At 47.7% G+C, this 17,674-nt stretch overlaps 1 protein-coding gene across 1 annotated transcript in view; it reads right to left on the bottom strand.

The window, feature by feature from the left end:
• Positions 1-17,674, bottom strand: part of LOC126987331 (caldesmon-like) — a 62,959-nt gene that overhangs the window by 36,036 nt on the left and 9,249 nt on the right. Inside the window, exons 2-4 of the mRNA XM_050844301.1 lie at positions 16,002-16,149; positions 13,256-13,350; positions 2,726-2,872 (exon numbers count right to left, since the gene is read on the bottom strand). Of these exons, the coding sequence (XP_050700258.1) occupies positions 2,726-2,872; positions 13,256-13,350; positions 16,002-16,104 (345 nt within the window). The 5' untranslated portion in view covers positions 16,105-16,149. The remainder of the gene's footprint in view (positions 1-2,725; positions 2,873-13,255; positions 13,351-16,001; positions 16,150-17,674) is intronic.

The raw sequence follows: 17,674 nt of genomic DNA on the forward strand, positions 1-17,674 counted from the left end.
GCTGGCGTCATATAGTTCTTTCAGACGCGGGCAACGACCATGACACCATGCAGTGCCGGAGAGCAAGAAGCTATCTGGAATCTAAAGGGCTCGCGTAACTATGTCTGTTGATGCTAACTGACTAACTGGCACCTATTTTGTCCCTTACCCTGGTAATACCACGACTCTGTGCTAAAAATAGCCTACAGTTCCTGTCTACGCATCATGGCGTCTGCAGAGCAATTATGTTCCCTCAGATGATCTATTTTGATGGTCTTCCTTCAGTTTCTGTTCGTTGTGTGCATGCTGAGCGTAGTCTTGACACCTCCACTGATATACATGGTGTTCTAGATGAACCAATAATGGACACACCTTAGTTTTTTTGCTTATAACTTTTTTATTTATTTAATGTTTTCCAATTTTTCTTTTCTGATTATTAATCTGTATTAAAAGAGCTTTCATTTGCCATCACGGAGTAGAGGGTAAAGTTTTGAACTGGGTCAAGGCGTGGCTTAGCAATAGGAAGCAAAGAGTGCAAATCAATGGTAAAAGATCTGACTGGGGATGTGTTACGAGTGGGGTCCCACAAGGTTCGGTATTAGGTCCACTTTTGTTTGTTATTTATATCAATGACTTAGATACAGGAATTAGTAGTGATGTTAGTAAATTTGCAGATGATACCAAGATCGGTAGAGTAATTGAGTCGGATCAGGACGCTAGTATTCTCCAAGGTGAACTCAACAGATTGTATGACTGGGCGGATAAATGGCAGATGGAGTTCAATGTAGGGAAGTGCAGTATTCTGAGTGTAGGTAGGAACAACCCTTCACATAACTATTGCTTAAATGACACTCTCATAAGCAGGTCTGGGCGCGAGAGGGATTTAGGGGTCTTAGTGAGCTCTGATCTCCGTCCAAGGGCACAATGCATTCAAGCTAGAAATCGAGCTAATAGGGTACTGGGATTTATTTCAAGGAGCGTAAGCAACAGAAGCCCCGAAGTCTTCCTCAGACTATATTTAGCATTAGTTAGACCTCATCTTGACTATGCGGTTCAGTTCTGGTCACCTTACTATAGAATGGATATCAAAATGTTAGAATCGGTGCAGAGGAGGAGGACTAAGATGATTCAGGGGTTGAGAAACTTGCCATACGAGGAAAGACTCAAACAGTTAAACTTGCATTCTCTAGAAAGGCGAAGGGTGCGTGGAGACATGATCAAGGTTTATAAATGGATGAAGGGCTTTAATAAGGGAGACATTCATAAGGTTTTATTGGTAAGAGAACCGGGTAGGACACGAAGTAATGGGTTTAAACTGGATAAATTCAGATTCAACAGGGACACAGGCAAAAATTGGTTTACAAACAGGGTGGTGGATGAGTGGAATAGGCTTAGCAGTCACGTGGTGAGTGCCAATACAATTGTCACATTCAAAAATAGACTAGATAAATTCATGGACAGCGATATTAGGTGGGGTTAGATACACGGGAGCTTAGGGTCAAAGGAGCTGCCTCTACAGAATGGACATCAATTTGCTAGAATCAGTTCAGAGGAGGATGACCAAGATGATTCAGGGGCTGAGGAACCTCCCATATCAAAATAGGCTGAAACATCTAAACTTACATTCACTAGAGAGACGAAGAGTGCGGGGAGATCTGATAGAAGTATTCAAATGGGTCAAGGGTTACAACAAAGGCGATATAAGTAAAGTTCTGAGAATTAGCCAGCAGGATAGAACTCGCAGTAATGGATTTAAATTAGAAAAGTATAGATTTAGGAGATATAGGCAAGCATTGGTTTAGTAATAGGGTGGTGGGGGAATGGAACAGACTCAGCAATCACATAGTTAGTGCAGGGACGATAGTTTGTTTTAAGAGTAGACTGGATAGCTACATGGACGAGGACGACAGGTGGCAGTGAGGTGTGGGTGCAGTAAGGTGACGGGGTGCTGGATGCGTGCCTGGTACCGCCGGTATAACGAGGATCAAGCCGGCGGTGGCGACCAGTGACGCATCAACAGGGTGGTGATGGTGGGTGTGGATCAAGGTTTACGTTTGGAGCTCTGGCGACCAAACTACTGGGAGCAGGGAAACGTTCACCATTTTGGAAAGCACATTGGCAGGGCTAAATCATTTGTTAAATAACTTTTTTGAAATTCTCAAAAAATGAGTGGGTTTCAAGGCTGGGAACTCAAAAATACTTTTTTGTTGTTGTTTTGCGAATTTATTCTAGTTTTGACCCTTTGAGTCAATTTTTAAGCCCAGTTGCTAATTATAAAATATAGCCCTTGCATTTTGCCGTCAAGTGATACCAATAACTTTTCTGAAGCCCCAGAAATAAGGGAGTTAGGGCGATTCGCACCAAAGCGGTTGATTTATCAAAATTCGCGGCTTAAGGACAAGGGCGCCGCAAGATCAAAAGAGAAAGACGTCCATTGCTTGAGATGTCACTGATACAACCTTAAAGAAAACACACATGCAAGTTACTCTAAAGTCCACGCCAGCCCAAAATAAGTGTGGGTCTACGACATCGGTAAGTGTGTCAATCCATTGTTTTTCTTACAGCACAGGAGGCAGCTCAAGGGCACTATAGAAGTCATTCCCAATTATAAAACTCATTAGTTATTACAGAACTCACTTGTGACTCTAGAAGAATGTGATTATAAGACTCATATGTGATTACAGAAGACTCGCTCGTGGTTCTGATATCCTCGCTCGGTGACAAGACAAGATTCCCTCAGACAAACCTCCATGGTCCTGAGCTCAGTGTCCTTTATGGCTATGTCCAGCTTGGCCAGAGAGAGTCCCAGTGCATCAAGCTGGGCCTTCAGAGCTAGCTTCTCCTCCTGGCACCTCTGCAGCTCCTCCGTCTTGGCTTCAACTCTCCTCATGTCCTGCAGGAAAGGGTCAGGTTGTAGTACTCAGGCATCAGAGGAGCAGGAGGCCAATGGGTAATGAAAGGCGGTACTGCTGGACCGGAAATGTAGTTTGTTATGATACTGGTTGGGTGAAGAAGAGGAAACACACACACACACACACACACACACACACACACACACACACACACACACACACACACACACACACACACACACACACACACTGATGCACACACACACACACACACACACTGATGCACACACACACACACACACACACACACACACACACTGATGCACACACACACACACACACACACACTGATGCACACACACACACACACACACACACACACACACACACACACACACACACAAAACAGATGGGTGGAGTATTTAGAAGAAAACAGTATATTAACAAATAGCCAATTCGGATTCAGAGGAGGACGGTCTTGTGTAAGTAATCTGATCAGCTTCTATTCAAGAGTAATTGATATAATACAGGAAAGAGACGGTTGGGCAGATTGTGTGTATCTGGACTTAAAGAAGGCGTTTGATAAAGTACCACACAAGCGATTAATATGTAAACTTAATCATGTTGGAGGTCTGGGTGGTTCAATATTGGATTGGATTGTGGACTTTTTGACGAGGAGAGAAATGAGAACAGTAATCAGGAATAATAAATCAAGCTGGATGGAAGTGACCAGTGGAGTCCCCCAAGGATCAGTGCTGGCTCCGATTATGTTTGTAATTTATATTAATGGCATGACAGAAGGGGTGACAAGCTATATGAATATGTTTGCTGATGATGCTAAAATAATGAGGAGGGTGGCTCATGAAGAAGACTGTGTAGCCCTGGGCCAAGATCTTGATATAATAAGTGAATGGTCACGCAAATGGGAAATGACATTCAACACAGAGAAGTGTAGCGTGATGGAGTTTGGTAAGTAAGAGCAGTAGACAAATATCGGGAACTACTCTCTGAATAGAAAAAAGAACCATGAAAAAACTGAAAAAAAAATCTCTGGGAGTGATCCACACAGACAAGTTATGAGTGAAAACATATAGACCAGATAACTGGGGAAACATACAGTATGCGCGGAAAGTGTTGTCGCCGCCTAAATAAAACATTGATTACGACTTTCTGGGAGAATGGTGGACAAACAAATACGTATCATTGGACCAGTTAGTATTTATTTGCATTGCCCTTCCTTTTTACAATATCCTCAAGACGTTTGGGGAGACTGGTTGCAAGGTTTTGCAGGTGGGTGAGTGAAAAACTGGCCCACAGTTGCTTGATTGCAGCCTCAAGTTTCGGCACTGATGACGTGTCCATACCATGCAGGTGTCTCTTCATGTATCCCCATAAGTTTTCTATTGGGTTAGTATCTGGGCTATTTCCAGGCCAGTCACTGATGAAGGGAATGTCACAGTCAGTCAACCACTGCTTCACAGATTTTGCTACATGTGCAGGAGCAGAATCCTGCACAAATATTCTTGCCTTTGTTTTTTCGAATGAATCGCACAGGACATCACTTAATAGCTCCAAATAGTTGTGTTGGTTTACCCTAACATTAGCAGGAAGAATAACTAATTCACCAACTCCATAGTAGGTGAAACAGCCCCACACCATGAGTGAAGCTGCGTGCTTCACAAACTTTGACGTGTGCTTGGGGTCCAAGGGGTCGGTGCCTGGCTTGCGGTACACTCGTGATGACAGTGTCCCGGTCACGGTGAAGGTTGCTTCATCACTCCACCGCACCGTCTTCCATTCCTCCTCACTCCAGGCTAGGTAGTTCTTGCAAAATTTTACTCTCTTCTCCCTTTGCTGTGCAGTTAACAGGGGCTTCTTGCGGGTACGGTAACATTTGTGGCTGAGGTCATCGTGCAGCAGCTGCTGTACGCTCCTTACAGATACATGTTCCAGTAACTGCGGGTTCTTTTCTTTGATTCCTCGTGCTGTCAGCCTTGGTTCCTTAGCAGCCTGCCTAGAGATAAGTGCACGGGTCCTAGAAGTAGTCTTACGAGGCCTGCCACACTTGATAAGGGGTGCCAGTGCAGTAGCCTCTCCGACGTCCTTCAAACGCTGCACCAGCCGCTGTGTTGTTCTCAGCAACACCAGTTTGACAGGAAATAAATGGGAGATCGTGACCAGCCTTATATCAAGTGAACACCTCAATCCGTTTGTCCCTGCGTGTAGTCATTTTAGGCGTACTGAGAGGGTGGAAGGAAGCAAAATGACAGCGCCATTAGCCTTCGTCTGGCACGCCAGACGATTGTACAACCTCTCTAAATGGCAGCTGAGCAGCTACTGTCGGTGACTGTCAACACTGGCGCCTGCTCCCCGGAGAGCGTAGAGGGTTGCCAGTTAGTGATGCAAAGGCGTCAGAACATCTTGTGATCCCGGGAAGGTAGTTGTGAGCCTCTTTCACTTAACGCGAAAAGAATTGTCGGCGGCGCCTTGACGACAGCACTTTCTGCACATGCTGTACAATCTTCTGAGAAACATAAAAGCAGCATTTATGTATTTAGATGAAGAAATGGTGAAGAAACTAATGACATCGATGATACGTCCACGACTGGAATATGCAGCATTAGTGTGGTCACCTAGATTGAAGAAAGAAATTAGAAAGTTGGAAAGAATACAAAGAGCAGCGACTAAATTACCGGAAACTCTGAGAGAACATACTTATGAAGAAAGACTCGAGAAATTGTGACCAACAACACTGGAGAGCAGAAGAGAGAGAGGGGACCTAATAGCACTGTACAGGATACAAGAGAGGTTGGAGAAATTGGACAGGGAAGACCTAGTGGTACGTGACAGAAGTGTGACAAGAGGCAATGGTAAGAAATTGAAGAAGAGCAACTGTAGCAGAGACATCAAGAAATACAGTTTTCCATACAGAAGCACAACAACATGGAACGGACTTGACGAGAAGACTGTGTGTGCAAAAACAATTCATGAATTTAAAGCCAAACTGGATAATAAGTGTTATGGAGACAGGACAGCACGAGCCTAGTGCGGCTCTTTTCCTGTATTTCAGAACTAGGTACACACACACACACACACACACACAGACAAATACAAATTGACAAAGTTTAGATGTGTAAAATATGTCAAGAAACTTGGCTTCCTTAACAACACTAAAACAAAACAAAATTATGATATCACACCTTGATATTAGTAAAGCATTTGACAAAGTGACTCACCAAAGACTTAAGTAACCTAGAAGGCCTTGGGATACAGGATAAGGATCAAGGTGACTAGATTAGACTTAGTGACTAGATGGGGATAAACTATACTGGACTTGCATTACTAGTGGCATCCCACAGAGGTTAGTCCTGAGTCATCTACTAACTATCTTGTACATCAACGAAATGGCTTGTCAAGTGGACCAACAAAAGGATGGTGCAGCTCAACACAAACAAATCCAACCTCTAAGTGTGGTATAAATAACCCTCTAAGCAGTTACACGTTAAATAACAGTTCTTGACCGCTCTAACTGTGAAAGGGAGCTGGGTGTGGGTGAGCTCTGACCTTCGACCCTGAAATCACTGCATTACCAAGAGAAACCGTGAAAAGTCTGGGATTTATTTCTTAAGTTTCAGCCCCTGGATGCGTATTTCCTACCAGAAGACATCACCAAGCTACAGGAGTGGAGCAACAAGTGGCTGCTACAATTCAAAAAAGAAAATGTAAAGTCATGCACCTTGGGAGGAAATCCAGCATACCAATACCACTGTCCCTATAATATTATGTATAGTTTAGTATGTTATTCTCCCTGTCACTTGGAGGTTGTGACAGCCAACTAGGCAAGACGCAATGCACCCTGTTCTGGTGACACGCGGCATGCAGCTGTTTGTTGTGTGAGGGTGTGGTTGTGTAGGTGGTGGTGCGGGCAAGGACGACCCACTATAAGACATGAACCATTCAGACTAAAGTTACAGTGGAGTGTGGAATAGTGTTGGGACGTATATTGTGAGCGGAGATTCAACACAGATCAATTCTCGCGGCGGTGATTTAGCTCCACCAACACGGACCGCTCAGCATCGCTGCGACAACATGGCTGAAAGGGTTAAATGAAGATCAAATGTAGCTATGGATGGAAGGGCTTTGGAGAATAACCCATCCTCAGGGGCTGCCAAGTGTAGACCAGCTGGCTCCTTGTAGTTTCCTGGTATCCTTGTGTAGCCTCGTGTACAACTGTGTAAATACAACTACGTAACTACGCACACCTGCCCTCTAGTGGCCGGTGGGTGTGTTCAGTGAGGGCGGCAGCGTGCAATATGCTAGAAGTAAATGTGGGGAAAGGCTTTGACTCAGTCCTACCTCTTCCTTCGCCAGCTGATTCTTTTCGTTCTCCATCCTCCTCTCATGGATCTGCTGCTTCATCTTGTGTAGCTTGGCCTCATCTTGTCCCGCTGCTCAGCGAGGGCACCCACCTGGCAAGGGGAAGGCCAGTCAGTTAACAGTGTGGAGAACAGAACACACACAAAGGGAAGTAATGAATGGACAGAAAAAGGCAATACTTCATGTGAAAGCTTGCCTATGAAGGGGTTGGGTTTCCATCAACCCATCGTGGATTCCATTCCTACAAAACTTGTATCTCGTCTACCGTAAACGTGTGTGACTGCAGACACAGATCATCATCATTTCATCGACGCCTGCTCCTAGGAGCTCCCACCAGGGATGGCCACACCAGAAGAGCTTCCAACTTTCTCTATCCAGACACTCCTCCTTGCCTGCTCAAAGTCCCTCAAAGATCTTTCCCCTCTCCCTAACGTACTCTTGCACCCTATCTCTCCATTTCACTGGAGGTCGTCCTCTAGCATTCCTCCCTCTATCTCACTCCATACACCTTTGGGTCATCTTACTCTCCTCCATTCGCTCCATGTGGCCAAACCACTTTAAAGTCTGTCGCTTCACTTCTTCCACCACTCCACACTTCTTCCCTTCACCCCCGTGACACATTACAAAACGCTCGTACACACTTTCATTACTCATTCCATCCATTCTACTCACACCAGAAGCACTCCTCAAATAACTCATTTCCACTGCCCGCACTCTAGACCTCTGACTTTCATTCCAGGCCCACGTTTCAGTTGCATATGTGAGGGTTGGTACTATTGTATTTCTCAAATCCCTCTTTACCTCCATGCTCACACTTCTGCCATTCATGATTCGTCCCAAAGACCCTGCCACCCTTCTTCCTTGCAATGCCCTTTCTCTTATCTCTCCCTCCATACCACCATGCTTGCACAGAACTGATCCAAGGTACTTAAACTCATTGACCTCCTCCATTTCTTCACCATTCAAAATTATTTTGCATTCTTTTTCACATTCAATTCCCGCTCTATATGGGCATACAAAATCTACAACCTCACTTCTACTTCGCTCACAAACCATCACTTTACTTTTGTTGACATTTACTTTCAGCTTTCTCCTTTTACAGACACTATCAAAAACACTGACCAAAGATGGTAAGTCACTTTCATTTTCTGCAGTGAGCACTGTGTCACCAGCAGACACAGACAGACTGCAAAACACAGTACTGGTGCAGGTTGTCTTCCAAACAGCTTCCCAATCTCGCAGACGAGTGTTTCCGGTTCACCAAGCACCAACATGTATTCTGCATTTATTTTTTCCCAAACACCAACTTGACACAGTCAATACATGGGCTCAATCAAACCCCTAGAATGCTCACACACACATCACTGGCAGCAGAAATTGAGGCTGCCAGGTTTGTAGCAGAGCAGTTTTGCTTTGCAGGTAAAGGCGGTGTCACACTGGGCCTTTTTCCTCCAACTGTGTTGGCGGTAGAACCAACCGGTAACTCCAACTTTTCTGGGTGTGCATCACACGGCCAAGGTCGGCTGCCCATATCCACAACGTAAACAAACCAGTCGGTCTGTATCCATGTGGCGCCGACTGCAGAAGTAATGGCTGCTGCAGCTTGTGCTGCCGTTACCCAAATTATGGACTTGTTGCTACAGTTAACCCTTCACTCCAGCGACGCCGACACCGTATGGAAAGGGTTAGACCCTTCTAAACCCCTTAATCCTCTTACATTTCCTCTTAATGCTTTTCTAAACCTCTTAAGAGGAAATGGAAGAGGATTAAGAGGAATTTAGAGGAGGATTGAGAGGTTTAGAAGAGGATTAATCCTCTTCCATTTCCTCTTGACCCTTTCCATCCGTGACGCCGACGTCTGCGTCACGGATGGAAAGTGTTGAGAGGAAGGAAGAAGTGGCCGTGGGTACAATCATGGCTTCAAAGATGGGAAGAGGAGTGTTTACCCAAGCCTCGTCAGAGAACTGTGCTGTGAAAACTGAGTCATTCTACAATTTTTGTCGAATGGAGAAAGGAAGGTAAAGGTGAGGTCGGGGGCACAAGCTACAGCTGCGCATGGCCTCGGTGCTCATCTCCCTCACTGCGGCCCTTGAGTCTGTGGTGGGAGGGAGCCCGTCACCCCGGTACACAGGGCCAGTGTGACATCCAGGTTACCACAGTTTACCTTCCCCAGGTGTCCCCAGGTACCCATTTATCCACCAGCCTGAAAGGGAGGATGAACAGCTGGGTGAGCTGCACGCCGACTGCCCGGGCCGGGATTTGAACCCAAGCCCGCAGAGTAGTAGCCAGGCACGCTGACCACTAGACCACGGAGCCGTATGAATGGAGAAGGAAGAGTTTTGTTAACTATTGGAAATGGTGCCCCACTCATATCCAAGCAAGACACCAGAGTGAGGGAGGAGCAGCAGCAAGCATGAACCATTCACATCTTTTTTAATTCTCTTTGGCGGAGTTTTCGTGTGTGTGGTCCCACAGCACGGGGAGTTCTCTATCGCGTAGACAAAGCCGCTGCCAATCCACTCCACCATTCTCTTGGTGGGCCATCTCCACTACTTCTTCTGCTCCTCAGCCACTACCATTGTTTACACACAGCTGCACGGTTGCTCATATCCCAAACCTCCCAGCCTCCCAGTTGAGTGTACAAGCAACCATGGTTGCCCGCACACCCAATGGTTGGAGGAAAACGGCCAGTATGACACTGCCTTAATAGAGCAAGATGAGCAATGGTTTCTCCTCAACTATATTTTCGTACAAAATTATCTGGATTACTAAAATAAAGTATGTTAGTACTTTGCCTCACAGCCCCTAAAAGGAACAAATGGAGGCAGCCAGTCCCCCGCAGCGAGGGAGGGTGGCACAGCTGCCGCCCACCTGCATGGCCCTTGGAGCAGCCCGTCATGAATGTTTATGTCGAAAACAAACACAATTCTGAACCTCAAAATATAAAGAAGATTCAAAATGTTCTTTAATGAAAACCATCAACCTAATGGTATGTATACTTCTGTCAATATAACTGACTGAAATTAAGTGAGCCTATCACATTAATAGTTTTCAAATAGTTTATTTTCTTTGCATTCTCTCATAAATTGTATGTCCAATCCATATGAAAGTTCCCCATAAGAATCCTTCCACATCTGTACACACAGCAGCCACCCTGAGAGTAAAGAAACTGGCCTGGCAGGAAGCACTCGGCAACAGTCCCCGTGAAGCACCTCTGGCACAGCATCTGCCCAGGCACCTGTGTAAGTGCACCAGGTGCCTCACACCCAGACAGCCAGAGTGACTTGTACAAGTGGGTGGGCAGTTGGCAGGTTCCTACTCCGTGATCCATGATAATGACTATCTATCTGTCGGTCTACATCTCTGACGTCCTGCTCCCTCGTGGGAACTCCCCTCCAGGGGCACAGGTGTTTGCGGCAGAAGTGCCTCCATCTCTCCCTGTTCTGGCACTCCATCTCAGCACACTCAATCCTGCTACTTCCAACTCCCTCGCTCCAATACTCACTCACCCTACTGATCCACTTCACAGGCGGTCTTCCCCTCCCTCAATCCTTCCCTCGTACACTCTTCACAAATTCATTCTCCCCCATTCTCATCAGGTGTCCAAACCATCTCAGTGCACCACCCACTCCACACTCCACTCCCTTCACTGTCAACCCATACCAAACCATCTCAGTGCACCACGCTTCACCCACTCCACACTCCACTCCCTTCACTGTCAACCCATACCAAACCATCTCAGCGCACCACCCTCTCCACCTCTCAACTCTCCACTCCCTTCACTGTCAACCCATACCAAACCATCTCAGCGCACCACCCACTCCACACTCCACTCCCTTCACTGTCAACCCATACCAAACCATCTCAGTGCACCACGCTTCACCCACTCCACACTCCACTCCCTTCACTGTCAACCCATACCAAACCATCTCAGCGCACCACCCACTCCACACTCCACTCCCTTCACTGTCAACCCATACCAAACCATCTCAGCGCACCACCCACTCCACACTCCACTCCCTTCACTGTCAACCCATACCAAACCATCTCAGCGCACCACCCACTCCACACTCCACTCCCTTCACTGTCAACCCATACCAAACCATCTCAGTGCACCACCCACTCCACACTCCACTCCCTTCACTGTCAACCCATACCAAACCATCTCAGCGCACCACCCACTCCACACTCCACTCCCTTCACTGTCAACCCATACCAAACCATCTCAGCGCACCACCCACTCCACACTCCACTACCTTCACTGTCAACCCATACCAAACCATCTCAGCGCACCACCCACTCCACACTCCACTCCCTTCACTGTCAACCCATACCAAACCATCTCAGCGCACCACCCACTCCACACTCCACTCCCTTCACTGTCAACCCATACCAAACCATCTCAGCGCACCACCCACTCCACACTCCACTCCCTTCACTGTCAACCCATACCAAACCATCTCAGTGCACCACCCACTCCACACTCCACTCCACTCCCTTCAACTTAATATCAACTAGAGTAGAAATGCAACGTTTTGGAGTCTTCTGATTAATGTAAAATCACTTAGGTTTAAGGACAGACCACCAAGTCTGGACCATGGGGTCTGTGTGGTCTGATTTTCTATGTAAATCTATGTAAATCAACCCATACCAAACCATCTCAGCGCACCACCCACTCCACACTCCACTCCCTTCACTGTCAACCCATACCAAACCATCTCAGCGCACCACCCACTCCACACTCCACTCCCTTCACTGTCAACCCATACCAAACCATCTCAGCGCACCACCCACTCCACACTCCACTCCCTTCACTGTCAACCCATACCAAACCATCTCAGTGCACCACACACTCCACAATCCACTCCCATCACTGTCAACCCATACCAAACCATCTCAGCGCACCACCCACTCCACACTCCACTCCCTTCACTGTCAACCCATACCAAACCATCTCAGTGCACCACCCCACCCTCCACTCCACTCCCTTCACTGTCAACCCATACCAAACCATCTCAGCGCACCACCCACTCCACACTCCACTCCCTTCACTGTCAACCCATACCAAACCATCTCATTGCACGTCCCTCTCCTCACTCCACTGCCTTCACTGTCAACCCATACCAAACCATCTCAGCGCACCACCCACTCCACCACTCCACAATCCACTCCCTTCACTGTCAACCCATACCAAACCATCTCAGCACACTCCACCACTCCACACTCCACTCCCTTCACTGTCAACCCATACCAAACCATCTCAGCGCACCACCCACTCCACCACTCCACACTCCACTCCCTTCACTGTCAACCCATACCAAACCATCTCAGCGCACCACCCACTCCACACTCCACTCCCTTCACTGTCAACCCATACCAAACCATCTCAGCGCACCACCCACTCCACCACTCCACACTCCACTCCCTTCACTGTCAACCCATACCAAACCATCTCAGCGCACCACCCACTCCACCACTCCACACTCCACTCCCTTCACTGTCAACCCATACCAAACCATCTCAGCGCACCACCCACTCCACACTCCACTCCCTTCACTGTCAACCCATACCAAACCATCTCAGTGCACCACCCACTCCACCACTCCACACTCCACTCCCTTCACTGTCAACCCATACCAAACCTCTCACACACACTTCCATTACTTCCTCCCTGCCATCCTGACACACCACACGCACCTCTTGTACAACTCATTTCCACTGCACGTATTCTTGATTGCTGCGCTGCACTCCATGTCCACGTCTCTGATGCATGCGACAGAGTTGGCAGGATAATACTGTTCCTTGTTCCCCTCTTTACCGCCATGCTCACACTTCTTCCTCTCACAACTCTCCCCAATGCACCCACCACCTGTCTGCCCTTCACTGCTCTTTCCCTCACCTCACCTTCCATGCTTACATACAACTGTCCCTAAATATTTCACCTCAGTCACCTCCTCCACTCTCTCCCCTACCCTTATCCTACACTTTGTTGTGCTCTCTGCTCTAACTCTGTACGGCTTTGCAAAATAACGAGGTCTCCACATTACCTTTTCTTCCCGCTCCTCCACTTCCTTGAACACGCTGTCCGTGAACACCAAGAAGTCATAGATCAGTGCGAAGAATCTCCTGCTCCTCTTAGGCTCTGAAACAAACAGCAGTGAAATATTACAGAACTTACACCCGGCGACACAATACAAACTGTAGCAGTGGGATTACGGTGCCAACAGCGACGGCATTGTTGATGAAGGCACAACTATAGTATGACACCCATGGGAAGGTTTTTTTACATCAAAGGACACGGCTCAAGGGCAACAAAAAAGTACAAAAAAAAGAGCCCGCTAACATACACCTGGGTTGCCTTTACTTAGCCACACAGATACATTTAGGAAGAGGTTGGATACATTTATGGATAGTGAGGTTACGTGGGGTTAGGCTTACAGGAGCTGTCTTGTGTAGGCCAACCAGCCTCTTGCAGACTCCTTATGTTCTAAACAAAATAGATAAGAACACACACCAAGTAAACTGTACTGCAAGATGTTGTATGAACTGTGTGAGTTTCTTATGCAGCTTTCAGCCCCAGAAGACTGACTGACAGCCTTAACCCGGTAGCAGCAGGGATCATGTTTCTTAATGGTCCCTCTAAGTGAGAAAAATGAGAAAAAATCACCCTCACACAAACCATTTCATAATATATATTGAAGCATTTGTGATCAGATTATGCATCATCTATTTTGGAGGGTTTATATCATGGCACAAATTTGTCCCGTCGCTGCTACACGGTAAAGCCACAAATTTGAGCCGTCACTGCTACACGGTAAAGCCACAAATTTGAGCCGTCACTGCTACACGGTAAAGCCACAAATTTGTCCCGTCGCTGCTACACGGTAAAGCCACAAATTTGTCCCGTCACTGCTACACGGTAAAGCCACAAATTTGCCCCGTCGCTGCTACACGGTAAAGCCACAAATTTGTCCCGTCACTGCTACACGGTAAAGCCACAAATTTGCCCCGTCACTGCTACACGGTAAAGCCACAAATTTGTCCAGTCGCTGCTACACGGTAAAGCCACAAATTTGGCCCGTCGCTGCTACACGGTAAAGCCACAAATTTGTCCCGTCGCTGCTACACGGTAAAGCCACAAATATGTCACGTCGCTGCTACACGGTAAAGCCACAAATTTGGTCCGTCGCTGCTACACGGTAAAAGCCACAAATTTGTCCGTCGCTGCTACACGGTAAAGCCACAAATTTGAGCCGTCACTGCTACACAGTAAAGCCACAAATTTGTCCTGTGTTGCTACACGGTAAAGCCACAAATTTGGCCCGTCTCTGCTACACGGTAAAGCCACAAATTTGTCCCGTCGCTGCTACACGGTAAAGCCACAAATTTGTCCCGTCGCTGCTACACGGTAAAGCCACAAATTTGTCCCGTCGCTGCTACACGGTAAAGCCACAAATTTGAGCCGTCACTGCTACACGGTAAAGCCACAAATTTGTCCCGTTGCTGCTACACGGTAAAGCCACAAATTTGTCCCGTTGCTGCTACACGGTAAAGCCACAAATTTGGCCCGTCACTGCTACACGGTAAAGCCACAAATTTGTCCCGTCGCTGCTACACGGTAAAGCCACAAATTTGAGCCGTCACTGCTACACGGTAAAGCCACAAATTTGGCCCGTCACTGCTACACAGTAAAGCCACAAATTTGTCCCGTCGCTGCTACACGGTAAAGCCACAAATTTGAGCCGTCACTGCTACACGGTAAAGCCACAAATTTGGCCCGTCGCTGCTACACGGTAAAGCCACAAATTTGAGCCGTCACTGCTACACGGTAAAGCCACAAATTTGAGCCGTCGCTGCTACACGGTAAAGCCACAAATTTGAGCCGTCACTGCTACACGGTAAAGCCACAAATTTGAGCCGTCACTGCTACACGGTAAAGCCACAAATTTGAGCCGTCACTGCTACACGGTAAAGCCACAAATTTGAGCCGTCACTGCTACACGGTAAAGCCACAAATTTGAGCCGTCACTGCTACCGGGTTAATACCCTTCCATTCTTTATCCACCCTGTAGACTCCAGGCAATTTATAAACTCCCTTTTGACCTTCCAGAGAGTAGTTTATCCTGCCCTTCACACCTTCCTCACAGCAATGGAAGCAGCTCAGGCAGGAGGCTGCTAAGATCTGCCACAGTGTTCTCTGTCCCGGCCTGGCCAATGCTCTCATCTCATCTCTCCTCTTGGTCTTTTGCTGGACTGACTTCTCTTAACATTTCTTGGGCATTGGTATGATACCTTTGATAACAGTGCCAACCCAGAGACATTAAGATGAGCCAGGGCAGGCAGAGGGCCAGCTGGAGACAAGATGAGAGCATTTGCCAGAGTAGAATGGTGTGCACTAACAGAGAGGGGTGGAGAGCTTTGGGAAAGGTCTTTGTTCTGCAGCAGACTAGTAATGGCTGACAGTGATGGTGATGGTTTGTGTGATCAAGCTCTTGGAGACCCTTGCTGCCGAGGAGGTGGAGGCTGACACTTTTCAGTCATCGCCGAGTGGCCTCAGACTACCCACATGCTGTCCTGAAGACCACCTATCAACCTGGATTCTAGATTCCCCTTAAAAGAGGATCAAAGATGAGCTCCAAGGGGCATCACGAGTCAGGCAAGAAGGCACCACTATAAACACTTGCCTGCACCATAAAAGACTGGGGCTAACCACCAAGCCCCACCAAGAAAGCCTACCAGTGCCACAGGTGAAACACAAGACACATAAATAAGTAAATACATAAAAATACTCACTAGGGTTGAAGAGATCCACCTGCCTAAACGTGTCGTCCTCAAAGATCAGCTTGAAGCACTTCCGGATGTCTACCGCCATCATTGTGATTCGCAGGGCTCCCATGTACTTCTCGGGGAACTGAATGGTGTCCAGCAGCTGGGGCGGGATCTGCACCAAGACACAGAGAGCTTCCTTACCACTGATTCACGAGTCTTGGCGAGACCTCTTGTAATGTATACCTGCTTCCTCCTGCACCTTACTCTATGCTGGCAGTGATGTGGTAGCCTCCTTCTGCACTGCAAGTCTCAAGGGGTAGGAGAGTGGAGAGAGGGGAGGGGGGAGGAGAAGAGAGGGGAGGAGGAGAGGACACTTGCCGTGGGACAAGGAGGTGTTGAGTTCCTGAATCACAGTTTCATAGTCAGGTGAATCAATATCCCTGTCTGTAGCTGTACTATAATCTGCTCACTTAACCCTTTCATTGCTAAACGCTCACAGCGAGCGTTAGGCGTATTTGCTGGTGGTGCTAAACCCTCGCTGCGAGCTCCACCCGCGCTCAAATATCCCGTGTATGAGAGTGTTCCAACACTAATTCTCACAACACAGGATTGCCAATTGAGTGGATTCTCCACCAAATTTGGTGGAAAATCACATCAGCCCAGCGCGGCAAATCTACGGACGAGTAACTGGTGGATGTTCTTGCCCAATATGGCGGCATTTTTGCATAGCTTCACCCATCACCTGACTGATTCTATGACCAAATAGTTGTAAATATTGCAGCTGGCAAAACTCCCTTGCCAGACTCTGAAGAAAAGATGTCTGCAGTTCCCTCAATACGGCTGATCATCCCGCACGCACCGACGTAAGTGTTAACACTCAACACCCTGAACGTGCATGTACGTTCGCAAGGGAGGCATACATAACCGACTCCTATAGATCTGGACCTCCTCTTTCCAATGGTGCTTTTGGTTTTTAGCTGTGATGAATAGTTTCTGAGATACAGAGGTTAAAAGAGACCCCCATTGGGCTGCCCGACTGCGCCTGAGGGGATAGTTGCGTCCGCACCGCGCGCAAGGAAAGGGTTAAGTCTGCCCCAAGCTGACAACATAAACCTAAGCGTGTTCGTAAGCACAGTGCAGAAGAGCAGAAAGTGCTGCGTGAGATAAACACAAACAGAGGTTAAAGAAAACTTGGAAGCCATAGCAGTAGCCAATCAGCACTCGGCTTGCAAACACGCTTAGGTTTATGTTGGCAGCTTGGGTCGGACTTAAGTGAACAGACTATAGGTGGAAATGTCGCACACTACAGTAACTGATGTTTGACCCCTTGACTGCAGATTTCCTACAAGAAGACATCACCAAGCTACAGGAATGGAGGCGGTGGCTGAGTCGACAGAGTGACGGCGCCGCGTTCAGGAGGACGCGAGTTCAATCCCCGTCCGGTGCCACCAAGCTGGGATTTTTCAGCCGCCGCCAAGTGGCTTAAAACTAAACACATGCTGTCCAGAAGACCACCTATCAACCCAGACTCTAGATTCTAGGATTAAAGATGAGCTCCGGGAGGGCAGCATGAGCCAATGCAAGATGGCGCCACTATAAACACTCGCCTGCGCCAGAACGGGCTGGGCCGACCATCAGGCCCCACCGGGAAGAAGCCTTCGGCCAATCATCAGGCCCCACCGGGAAGAAGCCTTCGG

This window comes from Eriocheir sinensis, chromosome 64 (assembly GCF_024679095.1).
Source record: "Eriocheir sinensis breed Jianghai 21 chromosome 64, ASM2467909v1, whole genome shotgun sequence".
Classification (NCBI taxonomy): Eukaryota; Metazoa; Arthropoda; class Malacostraca; order Decapoda; family Varunidae; genus Eriocheir; species Eriocheir sinensis.